The sequence below is a fragment of the Myotis daubentonii genome, chromosome 5 (genome assembly GCF_963259705.1).
Source record: "Myotis daubentonii chromosome 5, mMyoDau2.1, whole genome shotgun sequence".
Lineage (NCBI taxonomy): Eukaryota > Metazoa > Chordata > Mammalia > Chiroptera > Vespertilionidae > Myotis > Myotis daubentonii.
Genome location: NC_081844.1, coordinates 89,414,358 through 89,430,145, shown reverse-complemented (window position 1 = coordinate 89,430,145; position 15,788 = coordinate 89,414,358). Strand labels below are relative to the sequence as shown.

At 41.6% G+C, this 15,788-nt stretch overlaps 1 protein-coding gene across 10 annotated transcripts in view; it reads left to right on the top strand.

Annotated features, from left to right (window-relative positions):
• HTR4 (5-hydroxytryptamine receptor 4) overlaps window positions 1–15,788 on the top strand; it is a 145,373-nt gene that overhangs the window by 80,016 nt on the left and 49,569 nt on the right. For 7 of the 10 annotated variants that reach the window (XR_009453094.1, XM_059698822.1, XM_059698819.1 and 4 more), the window contains 3 exons: window positions 9,838–9,991; window positions 10,879–10,920; window positions 13,613–14,181. Coding sequence is in view for 9 of the 10 variants with exons in the window: in XM_059698822.1 (XP_059554805.1) it covers window positions 9,838–9,991; window positions 10,879–10,920; window positions 13,613–14,181 (765 nt within the window). In the remaining variant the exon portion in view is untranslated. The remainder of the gene's footprint in view (window positions 1–9,837; window positions 9,992–10,878; window positions 10,921–13,612; window positions 14,182–15,788) is intronic. The other 3 variants (XM_059698825.1, XM_059698820.1, XM_059698823.1) reach the window with 1 other exon arrangement.

The window sequence follows — 15,788 nt, the reverse complement described above, 5'->3', positions numbered from 1 at the left end:
CCACTGCCCTCGACTGTCAGCTCTTTGAGAGTCAGCCTTAATCTCATCCATTCTTGTGTTCTCCTTACAGGCCCAAAGTAGCTGTTCATGCATGTTTAACTGAGCATGAAACGCTTTGACACGTGAATGTGGTTGTTTGAAATGACTTTGGGGTGCTAGTGCTTGACTACCTGGATTTAATCCCAGGTTGACAAGTTATGAATTGTGATTTTGGGGAAGTTACTTAAATCCTCTGGGTTTTATCTTTTCATCAATAAAACTGTGTTAATAATAGTATGTTCCTTTTGGAGTTTATGAATAATAAATTACTGAGTGCACACAAGGAACATAAGCTAGTGCATGGCACCTAGTATACATTCAGTAAGTGTTAGCCACAAGTTTTATACCATTATTGTTTTACTTTTCAAGTGCAAGTTCCACATGGCAATTGTGGGTGCCTTCCCAGACATGGGGAGTTGTGTTTTACTTCCTGCTACATAGCTGAGTGTCCTTCAAGGTTAGACCCTCAGCCTTCTAGTCCTGGGTGTCTCCCCTCTTTCCTTCAGATAGCTCACCTGTCCTCTGGCTTCACCTGCACTTCCGCTCTGCTCTCTACTGCAATCTTGTCCTATGGAGGGCTCTTGGGTCCTCTGGGCTCTGTTGAACAGCCTGTTCAACATTTTACCTTAAGCATCTTTCTGTTTTCTCAAACCCAAGGTGCTCAAAGTGGAAATTTCCATCGTAAACTAATGTCCTCTTCTACTTTTTACATCAAAGATGCATTTGTGAGTCATTTAAATGCAATTCCTTGAGGTCAACTTTTACTTATCTCTATGACCAGCTGGATGACAAATCATAGCTGTATTTTCATAAATATCTTTCAGATCTATCTTCCTTCTCTTTATTTTCCTCCCATGCTATTTCTGGATTACTGCAGTAGCTTCTTAGTTATTATCTTATCTGTCAAGCTCATCTTTAAACATGTATTTTTCTATGTGTCCTCAGCTCACAGAGCTTATAGGGCACTGCATATTCTCCTTCCTGTTCTGGGTAGTAATGCTCTTGTGTAGTGTTGCCCATTTACTAATATGATAAGGACATAGGCTTTGGCACATGGAGGTTTAAGTGTCAGTTTTACCATATCCTGGCTATATGATGTTGGACAAGTGGATTAAATTCTCTAGGCCTTAGTATTCTCATATTGAAAATGTGGATAGTGACAACTCCCTTGCAGAGTTGTTCTAGGAATTAGATAAAATATAGAATACATTCCCGGACACATAGTGCACCCTCAATAATGGGTGGTGTGTTAATAGGAATAGGAGTAATTGTAGCAGTGGAAAAGAAAATGAATAAGCACAATACAGTTAGAGAAATGAGAGAGAGAGAGAGAGAGAGAGAGAGAGAGAGAGAGAGAGAGAGAGAGAGAACTGTAAAAAACCAGGGCAGAGATGGGGAACCAGTTCATATCTCTGGCAGAAAATGATCTCTCCTTGTGCTTTGGGGGCCAGAAATAACTTTCCAGGGGATGTGATTATTGAGCTGAGTCTGGAAGGGTCAATGGGACAGCCATCCAGTGTTTGCTGGCAGGCTGGTCAATTCATGTATGTGACCAAGTATATCTTGCTGACCTGTGTGTGTGTCCAGTTCGCCCTGCCAAGATGTTTTCAGATGACATTTTTGTCAGATTATCCTTTTTCCTTTGCTCTATAATAACTCGGGAGGACACCTTTATAGCCAGTTGGCACTCCCTTCTTGTGAGTTTTCTTGTCATGACGGTACAGGGGAATATTTAATAAAGATGAACATAGTAAACACTAATTCTACACATTGCATCTGGGATTATGATCCCTGCAAAGGCTCCATCTGATGGCCCCCAGATCTCTGACAGAAAAGAGTCTCTTCCTGTCCCCCACCCCTAGCATTTTTCTTTCACAAAACCTAAAGTTCTACCTCCTTTCTTATCTACATTCTCAGCCCCCCTTCCTGTCCTTGTCTCCTAGTGAGTATACCTGCGGGGATCTTTTTCATTGATCCTCAAATGACTGACAACTTGCCAAACTTCTTAGGAACCAGAGGGAAAGGCCTTTAGTTTTTTGTTGTTTTTTTCTTGAAGTTACTGCTGCTTTTCTCTTTTCCCCACCTCCTTAACGGGCACCCAGAACTAAAATGTAGCAAAACCAAAGAGCAGAAGACCAGTCTCTCTCCCAGAGCTCTACCACAATGCTTGGCTGGATCACCTGGAGGGAGGACTGGTACCCAGTGAATCCCACCATTACTCCAGACTATATATCACCTATTTACCCTTTTTACCACAGAGTATCTACCTCAAAACTTAGTGATTTAAACAACAATGCATTAGTATTAGATTTCACAATCCTGTGTATCAGGAATTCTGGCTTACCCAAAGTCACTTGATATAGTATTTAGCTGGAGACTGGACTGGCCTGGAGAGTCCAAGGCAGTTCATGATATGCATGGCACCTTGGTGGGTTCATCTGGAAAGCTTGGCTCAGCCGAGCCCCTCTCCTGTCTCTGTGGCCCCAAGTCTCTGTACTTGATCTCATGTTCATACATGTTAGATATTTTTACATGATAGCTCATGGCTTTGAGAAACCAAGACTCCTCTTGAAAAATAGTCCTGGGAGTAGCCCACAGCTCTTCCATGTGCTCTGTTGGTCAAAGCAGTCCCAGGGCAGCCCCAGATCTGAGGGAAGGCAGCAGACTCCCCACCTCTGCATGGGAGGAGTGTCAAAGAAAGTGTGGCCGTCTTTAATCCATCACAAGTACGGCCTCTTACACAAACTCAGATGCAGTTAATCCCCATTTTACACACACACACAAAACACAGCAAGTGATCTGTCCCAAAGTTGGAAGGACAGTCCACTAAAGAGCTTGGATTGGAACCTACTGATTTTCCTGCTTAAGGCAAAATGCCCCTTGTAACTCATACGTTTACCGATTCGGTGGAGCTCATCATCTCCTTGGTCCTAAACTTAAAGACCATTCGCTGTTCTTTATGAGTTAGGAGCTGTGAAAAAATGAATCTCGTGAAACGTTTCTGTTTTCCTGGGTCCATTCCAGCACTCAGGTCTTAGCTGCCAGCTGCTATGTCATCTCTTCTCCCCTGTGGTTGACATTTCTTTCATGAGCTGACCTTGATCAGAGATTAGATTTGGTCTCAGTTGTGATCCGGGATGACCTCTTCTTCCATCTCAGGTAGGAGGGCCAGGCCTGGATTAAGTCCTTGAGAGGATGCTGCATGTAATCAACTCCACAACAGGTAGCCAGTATGGTCTCAATGCCTCTTCTGTAGGGTCAACTCATCCACCTTTCTGTTTCTTAGAACCAACTACTGGGAGAGATGTTGAACCAAGAGACTTCTGTTTTACTTGTTAAATAGTTACAAAGGCACTGGTTCCAAAATGTATTTGAATCTGTTCACAATAGGTATAAAACAAATATACAGAGAGGGCACAAACAGGCTTATAGCTGTAAATATGCAAAACACAGAGTTTGTTCTTATATTATGATTTATTTATTATTGTACTATTTTTATATGAACAACTGTAAACCTACTTTTGCCTACCCTGTATATAAAAAATGAGAGGGGGTGGGAGTAGATAATAACTGCTATTTATGAAGCTTTATGTGCCAGGAACCTCCTAAGTTTCGAACATATTATTTTATTAGTTCTCACAGCTAAACAATGAAGTGGGCATAATGACCCACACTATGATGAGCAAACTGGGTCTTGGAGAAGTGAAGTAACTGATTTTAATACTACAGAGCTAATGGTTAAGGTCCCCAGATGTGAAGACATAAAGTTAAAATCTCCTCTAATGCTGAGAGTCTAGAATTCCAACTTGTTCTGCTTGCTCCTTTGCCTTCCCTGTGGTAAGAGGACAGGAAGTGAGCAGGAAGAATTTTCCTTAATTGCAAGTGTGGGGAAGAGTTTAGCTCAAGCTTAAAATAAACAACTGTCTTCTCAGAGTTGTCAAAGTAAATTGTGTCCCCAGAGACATTTAAAGGCAATTTGATCACACATTTACACCTGACTGCAGTTGGGGAAGCTGGTGTCTGTTCTACCAAAAGGGGTTTGAGTGGAGTTTTATAAGCAGTACTTTGAAATGTTTTGCATAAGAAATGACTTTGTACATCTTAGTTAATCCTGGCCATCTGGAACCTCACTTGCCATTTGAACATTCATTTAACCACTTTTTAAAAGTTTTCTAGTTAAAGAAGAATGGGAAATGTCCAATGAAAAGCTAGAGAACAGACCTTGCAGATAAGTCTATTCCTGTGAGACGGAACTGCATTCATCTACGAGCACTGTCCACCTAGGTTTGAACCAACAACCCTTTCTATTGAACGTGTTGTAATTCAGCTCAGTTAGTAAAGCGTGCAGATGTGTTGATTGTGATGGAAATTTTCCAGTTCAAAAACTTCTGGTGACTCCTCCTATCATACACCTCTAAGCAAATGGTTCTCAAAGTGTGTTCCCAAGTCAGCAGCAGCAGCAGTATCTGGGAACATGTCAGAAATGCAAATTCTTGGGCCCTACTCCAGACCTACCAACCTCTGTTTCCAGTTGATTCTGATGCTGGCTACAGTCTGAGAACCAGTGCTGAGACGTGCCCCTCGTCCAGCCTTTTAAGGCATATTTACTTTTACTTTCTTATAAACACTCTACTGTCCAGCTATGTGGATATAGGGATATACTTATGAACTATATATTGATATGAAACACATATCTATAAATACTTTATATACATATATTTGAAATATATAATATTTCTGTCTCTTTGGCCACGCACCTGTATTGCACTTTCTCCTCCACCACCCTTACCTAGTCTCTAAAGTCCTACTTAAAAGATACCTACTAGGGAAAGCCTCCCCATTCCTCTATTAGATATGACCTTTCACATCCCCAAAACACGGTCCCACATTCAGTGTAATTTATTTTAATTGGTTGTGATTATGGGCTTATTCTTCTTCAACCCATTTTGTGAATATGTACTCAGTCTCTAGCTTGGCACTAAGCATTGGGATACAGGAGTGAGCGAGACAAACATCTCTGGACTTTATAAATCAGTTAGGGGAAGATGTTCTCACCTCGCACCCTGCTCTTAGAAGGAGTGCAGGTGTCTTGGACTCCTGGGTGTCCCCTGTCTGTGTTAAGTTGTGGTGGGCAGGGTGGAAGGGGATGTACTAGTCTTCTCCCATTTGTATAGGGTACACCAGAGTATCACGGCACCCACTCTTAAGAGATAATGGCACACCACAGCACATCCAGAGGACATGGAGCCCTGCCATTGGCAAAAATCACCTCCTCTTGACCAGGGTTTCTCAGCTTCAGCACTACTGACGTTGTAGACCGGTTGATTCTTTGTTGTGGGGTGCTGTCCTGTGCATCTAGCAGCCTCCTGGGCCTCTGTCCACTGGATGCCAGGACCATCACTCTTCCCAGTTGCGACAACAATAAATATCTCGAGACATGGCCCAGTATCCCTTAGCAAGCAAAATCAACCCTGGTTGACTATAACTGGGAATGTTTCTACCTATAGAAAGTGAGGCTTCAGAAAAATATAAAAGCCCTCTTCAGATGTCCATAGGACCACTATACAGAAAAAGAATAGAGATAGAAGTTTTAAATGTAGCCAGAGGGTAAAACTGGAAATTACAGAAAGCAGTCTTGGAAGAAACAGTCTTAATTTCAGGATCGCCTTAAGTTCCCAATGTACTATGGTAGAATGGTGAATTCCAGTCCTTGGTGCATTAATGTAGGCTTGGCTACACTTCACTGTGGACAGGACTAGGGATGTCAGTATTCTGAGATTTAGTGTTCGTATGTTTTGATTGTTCCTAAAGTGGCTTGTAAAGATATAGAATAATCCCTTGGGGATTTAGGGGAGGTAGTAAAGTAATAGTAATGAGGGTAACATCCTAGCCCTTGAGTCAGGCTCTCTGGGCTAGATCTGGCTTTTACCACCTGTGGGACCTTAGCCAAATCCTGACACTTCTGTGTTTCTTTTTGCTCACCTGTGAAATGGGTACATTTATAGTTCCTATCTCAAAAGTAGTTGTGAGGACTTATTGAGACAATACAGGTAGAGTCCTTATTAAGTAAATGGATAGTACCTTTTATTATTAACTCAGCCAGGTTGTTTTGCCTGACCTCCAAAGAACTTGCAAAATTTTTTTAAAATCTTTATTGTTGAAAGTATTACATATGTCCCCCTTTTTTTCCCCATTGACCCCTTCTAGTCTGCCCTCACCCCCGCCCCAGGCCTTCATTCACCACCCTATTGTCTGTGTGTATGAGTTATGCATATATATGCATACAAGTTTTCACTAACTACTTCTGTCTAATGGTGTTATGCATGTGTTTTGGGGGCAATTCATGATAGGAAAAATATTTTTCTTACTAGCAGGGGGAATATAATCCAATTATAGGAACTAAAAAGCAACCATAATAGATAAAAATCAAATTATCAGATTTTTAGCTAGTCCTTGATTTACAGACAAAAGTTAGAATTTGTAAGGAAGCGTCATTAGTCAGTTAGCACTGGAATTCAGTTTTTATTAATCATTTTATTCAGTAATATTTATTTTCATCTACTTGATTTAGATTCTTGAATACAGCCTTCAAAAAGATGTTTATTTTTCTAAATTCTTTGTTATAAAGCAAAGATTAAAAAGATACGAGGAAAGATAATAGGGCAGCTGCCTCAGGGTACCAAGACCTTGGGAATAATCTTGAACCCTTCCTAGCATCAGGTTATTTTCTCACAATCTTTGCTATTCCTTGGCCTGTAGATGTATCATTCCAATCCTCTGTCCTCACGTGGCCATCTTCTCTTTGTGCATGTCTGTCTTTGTGTCCAAAATTCCCTTTTTATGAGGATTATCAGTCATTTTAGATGAAGGCCACTCCAATGACCTCATTTTAATTTGCTTAGCTCTATATATACCCCATTGCCAAATAAGGTCACATTCCAAGCTACTGAGGTTTAGAGCTTTAACATTTCTTTTGGAGGAAGGGGACACAGTTCAACCCATAACAGCAACTTAAGCAAAAAGAGCATTTATTGGCAACATATAAGGTGGCTTATTAAATTAAAGGAAGAGTTACACAATGAAGAATGGACGGGGCAAAAGCATGGCTTCCCAAAGACCCAGGGAAAGGAGCTAATTTCAGCCCCGCCGGGAACTTGCTGTGGGAATAGGGTACCGTCCCTGACTGTCCCATCTTTGCGTCACTCTGCATGACGTCTAGAATCCCAGGAGACACTGATTGGGTGACTCCTTGGCTGGAGATGTCAGAATCCAATAATTTGCTCTCCCAACACCCTATCAACAGACAAGAGATAATTCCCCAAAGACAAGGGATGCTATTACCAAGAAAAAAGAGGAAGGATGCTAAATGGACACAACAAAATGTCTAATCTAGGTCCTCTAGCAGGAAAGGAGGGAGGGAGCAAAATTTGGAAAAAAATATATTTTCATACACACCTAATTTACCATCTTTGTGTTAATAATAAACCTCTAATGATTATTGGTATAGCCATTCAGAAAATAAAATTGCCACTCTGATATAACGTGCTTTTCTTATAAGTCAAGAGCATGGAGGGAATTCCAGATAATCATCATTCTTCTATTACTGGGTTATATTTAGTTAGAGTTGGCTATCATGTCAGTTTCACACACAGAAAAAAATATGTTCCTGCCCAGCTGGCATGGCTCAGTGGTTGAGCATCAACCTATGAACCAGGAGGTCATGGTTTGAATCCTGGTCAGGGCACATGCCCAGGTTGTGGGCTCCATCCCCAGTGTGGGACGTGCAGGAGGCAGCTGATCAATGATTCTCTCTCACCATTGATGTTTTTATCCCTCTCTCCCTCTCCCGTCCTCTATGAAATCAATAAAAAAAATATTTTTTTTAAAAAGAAAAAGAAAAAAAGAGTTCCTGGCTAATCCCCTCTTCCATTCTTCGGGCTCTTGTTTCTTGCACTCTGTTGCAAGTCAAGACACCCACTGTCTCTCTGGCCACAGGAAACATAGTGCGGCCAGTGGCTCCCTGTTGCCTTAGAAGGAAAAGTATAATCTCCGCTCCCCATCTCCCAAAGCACCCACTGATCATGCTTTAACATTGGCCTCATTCCACCCTCTCCAACTCCTCCCACCACCACCTCTTCAAAAATACTGCCATTGTTATATTAGTTATGCTTTGAATTAAGAAAAGAAGAGGTGGGGAAAATTAACAAAGTGAACTACATGAAATGAGGGGGGTTAGGGGGTGGCTCATCATTAAATGGTATAAAATCTTAAAGAAGAGACTTAGCCTTCAGGCTGTCTATTTGCACTTTAGATTCTTGCAAAGACAAATAGCTGATAGATCTACTGTGATGTTTTGCCTGTTGTCAAATTCCATGAACTGCCCGGACATGGAAGTGGTGATCTCTAAGGTTGGAATGGCATGCAAGGAACAGTCTTGGAGTTAGAGACTTGATCATTGAGTGGGGCAGGTTGCATCTCTATGTGGAGGTAAGAAGAAAGCCAGTATCATAGGCAGAACACAGACTCAAAGAAAGATGAGCAGTGAGCCCTGTGAGGAAGAGAAGACCTGATAAAGCAGGTGAGGTGGTCTCTATCTGTAGGCAGGAAATGATGAAACAGGAAATAGTTGAAATTTTGCATTCTTAGAGAAACAATGAAATAGTCCAGCCCAGAAGTAACACGTGTCAACTCTGTTCACAACTCATTGACCAGACCAGTCACTTGGCCCTACCCAGCCACAAGGAGGCCAGGAAGCACATGTGCCCAGAAAGAGGGGCTGGGGCATACTTAGCGAACAGCAGCAATGACTTCCTCTTGTCAAAATGCCAACTCCAGGTCCTTCCTCTGGCGATCCTTGGTATCTGCATTTTAAATAGGCCTCCTCAGGTGAATCTCATGCAGGGGAACAGGATGGAATCCCTGGACCACAATGTAAGGAACATTGACTTAGCATCACTTTAGTATAGGCAGGTGATCAAGAGAATGGTGACAGCCATAACCGGTTTGGCTCAGTGGATAGAGCATCAGCCTGCAGACTGAAGGGTCGTGGGTTCGGTTCTGGTCAAGGGCATGTACCTTGGTTGCGGGCACATCCCCAGTAGGGGGTGTGCAGGAGGCAGCTGATTGATGTTTCTAACTCTCTATCCCTCTCCCTTCCTCTCTGTAAAAAATCAATAAAATATATTTTAAAAAAAGAGAGAATGGTGACAGATCTGAGACAGTTCTTAAAGCTCAGATGTCGGGCCACCTGTGAATCACCTCAAGTTGTTATCAAAGAGGATCACAGATGCCAGGACATTGAGGCCCAGAGGGCTGGACTGAAGTTCCTCAAATGCCCAGGCATGAGAGTACTGTTGGAGCTGTGTCTGAGACAGGGCAGACCCTCAGCTGTGCAGGCATTAGGAGTGGAAGAGGGATATGGAGCTGGCTCTAGGAAATGATTCTCAGATGTGATCGAAAGTTGATATTTATATTAGCAGAAACTCATTGGCCAATATAACATATGTTATTGTATAATTGCTGTTTTCTTCCCTCTGTTATTTTCTCTTGTCTCTCCCCTTCCTCCTTCCCTTCCTCTGCTACCCACTCTCCCCCTTCTCCCCCATTATTTTTTCTATTCTTTCTTCCTTATTTTTATTTTCAACTTCCCCCTCCAATTTTTCTCTTTTCCAATATTTCCTTTTGGTATCTCCCTTCTTCTCCCCATTCCTTCTCCCTCTTCCTCTCCCATCAATTATTCTCCCTCCTTCTCCCTCTTTCTTCCTCTCCCGTGGCACCCCCTCCCCATTCTCTCTCCAGGTATTATGCCATCTGCTGCCAGCCTTTGGTCTATAGGAACAAGATGACCCCTCTGCGCATCGCATTAATGCTGGGAGGCTGCTGGGTCATCCCCATGTTTATCTCTTTTCTTCCTATAATGCAAGGCTGGAACAACATTGGCATAATTGATTTGGTGAGTAGACCCCACGCAGATCCCACTGGCTGATTCCCTTTGTTTGCCAGGGATTCTACATAAACAAACAGTATCAAGTTGGGTGGATATTCTGAGAAAGATTCTGACAGTGGTCTGCGCCATGACAAGAATAACAACAAAAAAGCAAGCTAGCATTTTTGAATGCTTGCTGTATGCCATAAAGTATGTGAAATACTTTACCGATAATCCTGATAGCATCCTTTGCTGATCTCATTTAGATGAGAAAAGTCAGACTCAGAAAGGTGAAGTAACAGGCCCACTAATATGCCTACTAAATAGCAGAACAGGTGTCTGAAGCTTAGCATTCTGACTCCAGTGCCCCGAGAGGTCTTCATCCTATTTCATGCTGGCAGTCTTTGAGGCTTTCAGTGATCCACAGAAAATGTGTCATGTGAGTGGAAGCTTTTGGAGAGCAAAGAGAGCCCTGGACAGGAGTTGAGAGCTGAACCCCAAGTCAGCGCTCTCACTGACCCACTTCCTTCAAGGCTGTGATCCATTGGTCCCCAGTGGAGAATAGTGTCTTCCAGGGTTTAGAGGAATAACATGATGGCACATGTGTCAGTCATTTACCAACCCCAGTCTAGGTAGTCTTTGAGAGTCATCCAGCTCTGACATACTATCTTTGCAATACCAAATTTGTGACTAAAAGCTATGGTCTGGATTCATTACCAGGGGTATACATTCCCTAAGGAAGCAGTCAGGTTGTCACTGTAAAGTTGATCCCAGGACCATCTCATGGTAGGAAGGGGAAAGGTGAGGAGAGATTGAGAGCAAGCTCTGGCCAACAGAACCAGTTAGAATAGGAGCTGCCCCTTCTTCTCTTCACCCCATTTCTAGCCCTTAATCTTGCCTTGTTCTTTGTCCAGGAAGGAATACCCAAACCAAGGCTGGGCGAGGATTTGCATGTGGTATGTCAGAACAAGAGTTCCCAGGGCTTCTGAGAGCAATGCTGGGGACAAAGGAGTGGAGAAGTAAAAGGGGACCCATACAAGGGAGACTGTATGGATATTTTCTTGAATTCTATCCCTCTTCTTTCAAACTTTCAGTTTTACCATTCTTGGGGAGAAATGAAATTCAAGTTTCCAACAACCAATATAATAATGGCCAACAAATGAACACTTCTTGTGCACCGAGCCCCATGTCAATAGTGTCTCTATTCTTATGAACCTCACTGAGGCCCCACAACCAGGCTATGTATATCCTATTATTATCTTCAGGAAATGAGGCTCGGAGAGGTGAAGTTATTAGCTCAAGTTACATTGGTTGAGAGGGGTGGCCACTATATCTAAGCCCAAGCTTCCTGGGAGCCAGTGTATGTGCTCCTCCTGTCTGTACTAACTTACTCCTTAATGGATAAAACCTGTGGAAGCATACGCTTTTGTGCATCAGAACTTTTAATAAGGGCACAGCACTTTTACCTTCATATGTAGCCTTTTAAGGGAAATAACCTAGGGGACTTTTGCCCGTTTATGAGCGAGGCATCCCCCGTTTGCTTTGTGGAACTGAAGGTGTGGCATCTCAGTGTCAACATGCCTAGTCTTTGCTCCATGACGTTGTGACTGCATTTATACCTTTCCACTCATTTGCACATTGACTCTGCCCAGAGAAGAGCCAGCAGAACCCATGTGTTCACATACATATACAGTTGATTTTCGTTATTTGCAGTAATTATTTGCCACAAACACGGAATTAGCAAATACTAAATCTTTGCTCCTTGGAGAAATACAAGGTTAGTTTTCTCCAAGTCTCTGGTCACAATATTTTCACCAACCAAAACAATATATAATATATGCTGCGTCTAAGAGAGGGCCATGAAATATAAGATGACAGAAAAATTGAAAATAAAATAATTGAAAAATATCATATACAAACACATATACATTGTATATGATTGGATATCATATACAATATCATATCCAAAAGAAAGCTGGTATAGCTATACTGTTATCAGTGATAAAATAATTTTAAGGCAAGTTAAATTACTTGAGATAAACTGAGATATTTCATAATCATAAAATGTCAATTCAATAGAAAGATATACTATAACCCTATAATAGACTATAGGACAAGATACTAAATCACACAAGTAATAACATATGTGTGTTGTATATATTTTTTATTCCTACCTTCATTTTTGTGTAATATTCACACTGGATGCAGGCTGGCCTCAGGTACAGAAGTGTCATTTTGTTACACAGCTCTCTTTAGCCAAGGGCTCTTCCCAGAGAAGGCTGATAATTAAGAGCTCAGTCTGAAAAATTCGTAATTGGGAGAAAAGACCTTCAATCCTGCAAAAGGGATCTAGTGTGCCACAGCATCCAATGCAAGTGAGGAATGCATTGCAATCAATGTAATTCACTGTGTGCGGGAAAACCCACATGATCATCTCATTGTTGCAAAAAATGCACTGACAAAATTCAATATCCATTTATGACTTGTTAAAATTCATAAAATTCAACTTTCTCAATCAAATAAAAAGCATTTACAAAAAACTTAAAGGTATCACACTTAATAGTAAAATATCGATAGCTCCCTTCCTAAAACTAGGAATGTGAAAGTGGTGTCCACTCTACCACTTTCATTCAGAATTTTACTGGAGGACTTGTCAAGTTCAATAATGCAAGAAAAGATGTTAATAATAGGAAGGAAGAAAGAAAATTGTCATTAGTTACAGATCACATGAGTGTGCATGGAGAAAATTCAAAAGAATCTAGAGATGAGATATTAGTAATTCATTAAACAAAGTTGTTGGCTACATAGTCAATATACCAAAAAAAAAAATTGAATTCTCCCTCCTGGCAACAAATAATTAGGGTTTATAATTTTAACATGGTACCATTTGCAATAGAATAAAAAGTCAAATACTCAAGAACAAACATAACAAAAGATGCACAAGACATTTACACAAAATATATTAAATAATACTAAAATGAAATTTTAAAGACTTCCATAAAGGGCAAGGATTATCATGTTTGGGAATGGGAAGACTTAACATTGTAGAGATATCCGTTTTCCTCAATCATTCTGTTTTAACTCCAGTTGAAATCCTTAAAGATATTTATAGAAGTTGATAAGCTAATGACCAATTTCATATGGGAATTGTTGAGATTATAAGAACAGCCAACACAGTCTTGAAGAAGATGAGTCACAGTTTGAAGACTTTTACTACCAAATCTACTGTGTGCAAGCATACAAGACGGGAGGACAGGCAGGGCTCCACTACTGGCTGGGTAGATAGAATGAAGAGTGATTTTTGTCCCTATTTTATTTCTACTCTTTACTGGGGTTTCAGCCCCTCTTGGATAGATAAGCCCTCTGAGCCCTGGGATCTGGTTGTATTCTTTCTCTACCATCAGGGTTGTAGGTTTATTTTTTTAAAAAAGAAGAAAGCTGTGCTGATAAACCTTTTCTTTCCTTTTTCCTTAATTCATTTATTCTTTCCTCTCTTTCCTTCCCTGTTCCCCTCCCCTTCTTTCTACCTTCATATTCTCCTTTTCTCTTCTTTTTCCTCCTTTTTCTTTTCTTATAATTTTCCTCATTCCCCTCCTACTTTTTCCCCTTCACTTTTTTCTTCCCTTTCTCTCTCCTTCCACCTCTCAGATAGAAAAAAGGAAGTTCCCTCAGAACTCTAACTCCACGTACTGTATCTTCATGGTCAACAAGCCCTACGCCATCACTTGTTCCGTGGTAGCCTTCTACATCCCGTTTCTCCTCATGGTGCTGGCCTATTACCGCATCTATGTCACAGCCAAGGAGCACGCCCACCAGATCCAGATGCTACAACGGGCAGGAGCCCCCTCGGAGGGCAGGCCCCAGCCGACAGACCAGCATAGCACTCACCGCATGAGGACAGAGACCAAAGCAGCCAAGACCCTGTGCATCATCATGGGTTGCTTCTGCCTCTGCTGGGCCCCCTTCTTTGTCACCAATATTGTGGATCCGTTCGTAGACTACACGGTCCCTGGGAAGGTGTGGACAGCTTTCCTCTGGCTCGGCTATATCAATTCTGGATTGAACCCCTTCCTCTACGCTTTCTTGAATAAGTCTTTTCGACGTGCCTTTCTCATCATCCTCTGCTGTGATGATGAGCGCTACCGAAGACCTTCCATTCTGGGCCAGACTGTCCCCTGTTCAACCACAACCATTAATGGGTCCACACACGTGCTAAGGTGAGTGCCTAGGGGCTTGATAGGTTTGGTTTATTTGTGTGAGTCAGAAAACTGGGTCACAGTCCAGTTTTCATTCTCCAGACAGGTTATTCTTGAAAACCTGTGCAGTGTTTGCAAAGACGAAAGAAAATCTACCATCTGGTCATGGAATAGAGTATTGGGTAAGGGGAGATTGACCTACATTCAGATCCATTCTTCATAGTTCTGTGACCTTGGGCAAGTCATTTAACCATTCTGAACCTTAATTTTGTTTTTGTAAAATTGAGATTATGACTACAATATCTACATCACAGGGTTTTTGTGAGGATCACATTAGCTAATATATGGAGAGCACCTGGTACAGAGCCTGACATCTAGTAAGCACTTAGTAAATACCATCTACTATTATTTATAGGTAGCATTTTAGGGTAGTGGTAAAAAGCATAAGTTTTAAGGGAAAATAGACTTTATTTTGACTCTCAGTGCCATGACTAACCGTTTATATAATCTCTCTTGGTTTTCCTTTTTTCAAGTATAGAAAAAAGTGGGAAGAATGATAATGTCCATCTCACAGGGCTCTTGTAACAATCAGAGATTGTATTCACATAGTCTGACAAGTAGTAAACACTCATAATATTACTAATGATATTAATAATATTAGAAGTAGGCATGATAACATATTGCCTGATACACTAAGAGGACCATAAAATAACATGATAAACTAAAATAAATAGAATAATAAATATGCAACAATAATACCACGTGATAAATGTTATAACGGATATGGACTGCTGGAGTGGGGATATCAGTAAGAAAGAAGCTGATTTGGCTTAAGGCAGCAGTTCTCAACCTGTTGGTCGCGAAATTACAGTTATGAAAATAATTTTCGTAGCAACGAAAATAATTTTATGTTGGGGGTCACAACATGAGGAACTGTATTTAAAGGGCCAGAAGGTTGAGAACCACTGGCTTAAGGGACTCTGGGAAGGCTTCATAGAACAGCATTTTATAAGAAGTTGAGACTTGGAGTGAGATCAAGGAAGCCATCCCAGGGAGAGAACAGGACCAAGAAGGAACTGGAACATGGACGTGTTTTACCCAAGATCACCTTGGTTGATGGCAGTGAGAGGGACTTTGGAGTTGAATGTTCTGTGGTTTGTCCTGCTGCCTCTTTCCAAACCGTGAGAATTTTCTGGGCACCCTGGCCTGGAGTTGTTCTCAGCTGTGAAAAGGCACGTGTGTGATCAGTGTGTTCATCCCGTAGCCACCATGCACTGTCAAGGACATTTTCTTTCTGTGCCCCGAGATGCGCAGGAATTTCTAAAGAGCAGTCCCTTCATTGAGAGAAGCATTTACTGTTTCCGATGGTGACAATAATCAGCTGTTCTGGCAGCTTAAAATGGAGGCATTTTGATTTGCATGTGGAAGAAACGAAGTGCAACTAGGGATCGCGATGAAATATAAGCACCTTGCCTCAGGGGCTGCTCAGAAGCCTGTATTCAGTTGTCTGCCACCAGCCTGGGCAGACGTGTAGCTAAAGCCTGGTATGTGTCCCGATTCCAGCTGGTGGAAGGGCCTCCAAGGCTACTCCTCGAGGCTGACATTCGTAATAATTATGCCTTAGCGAG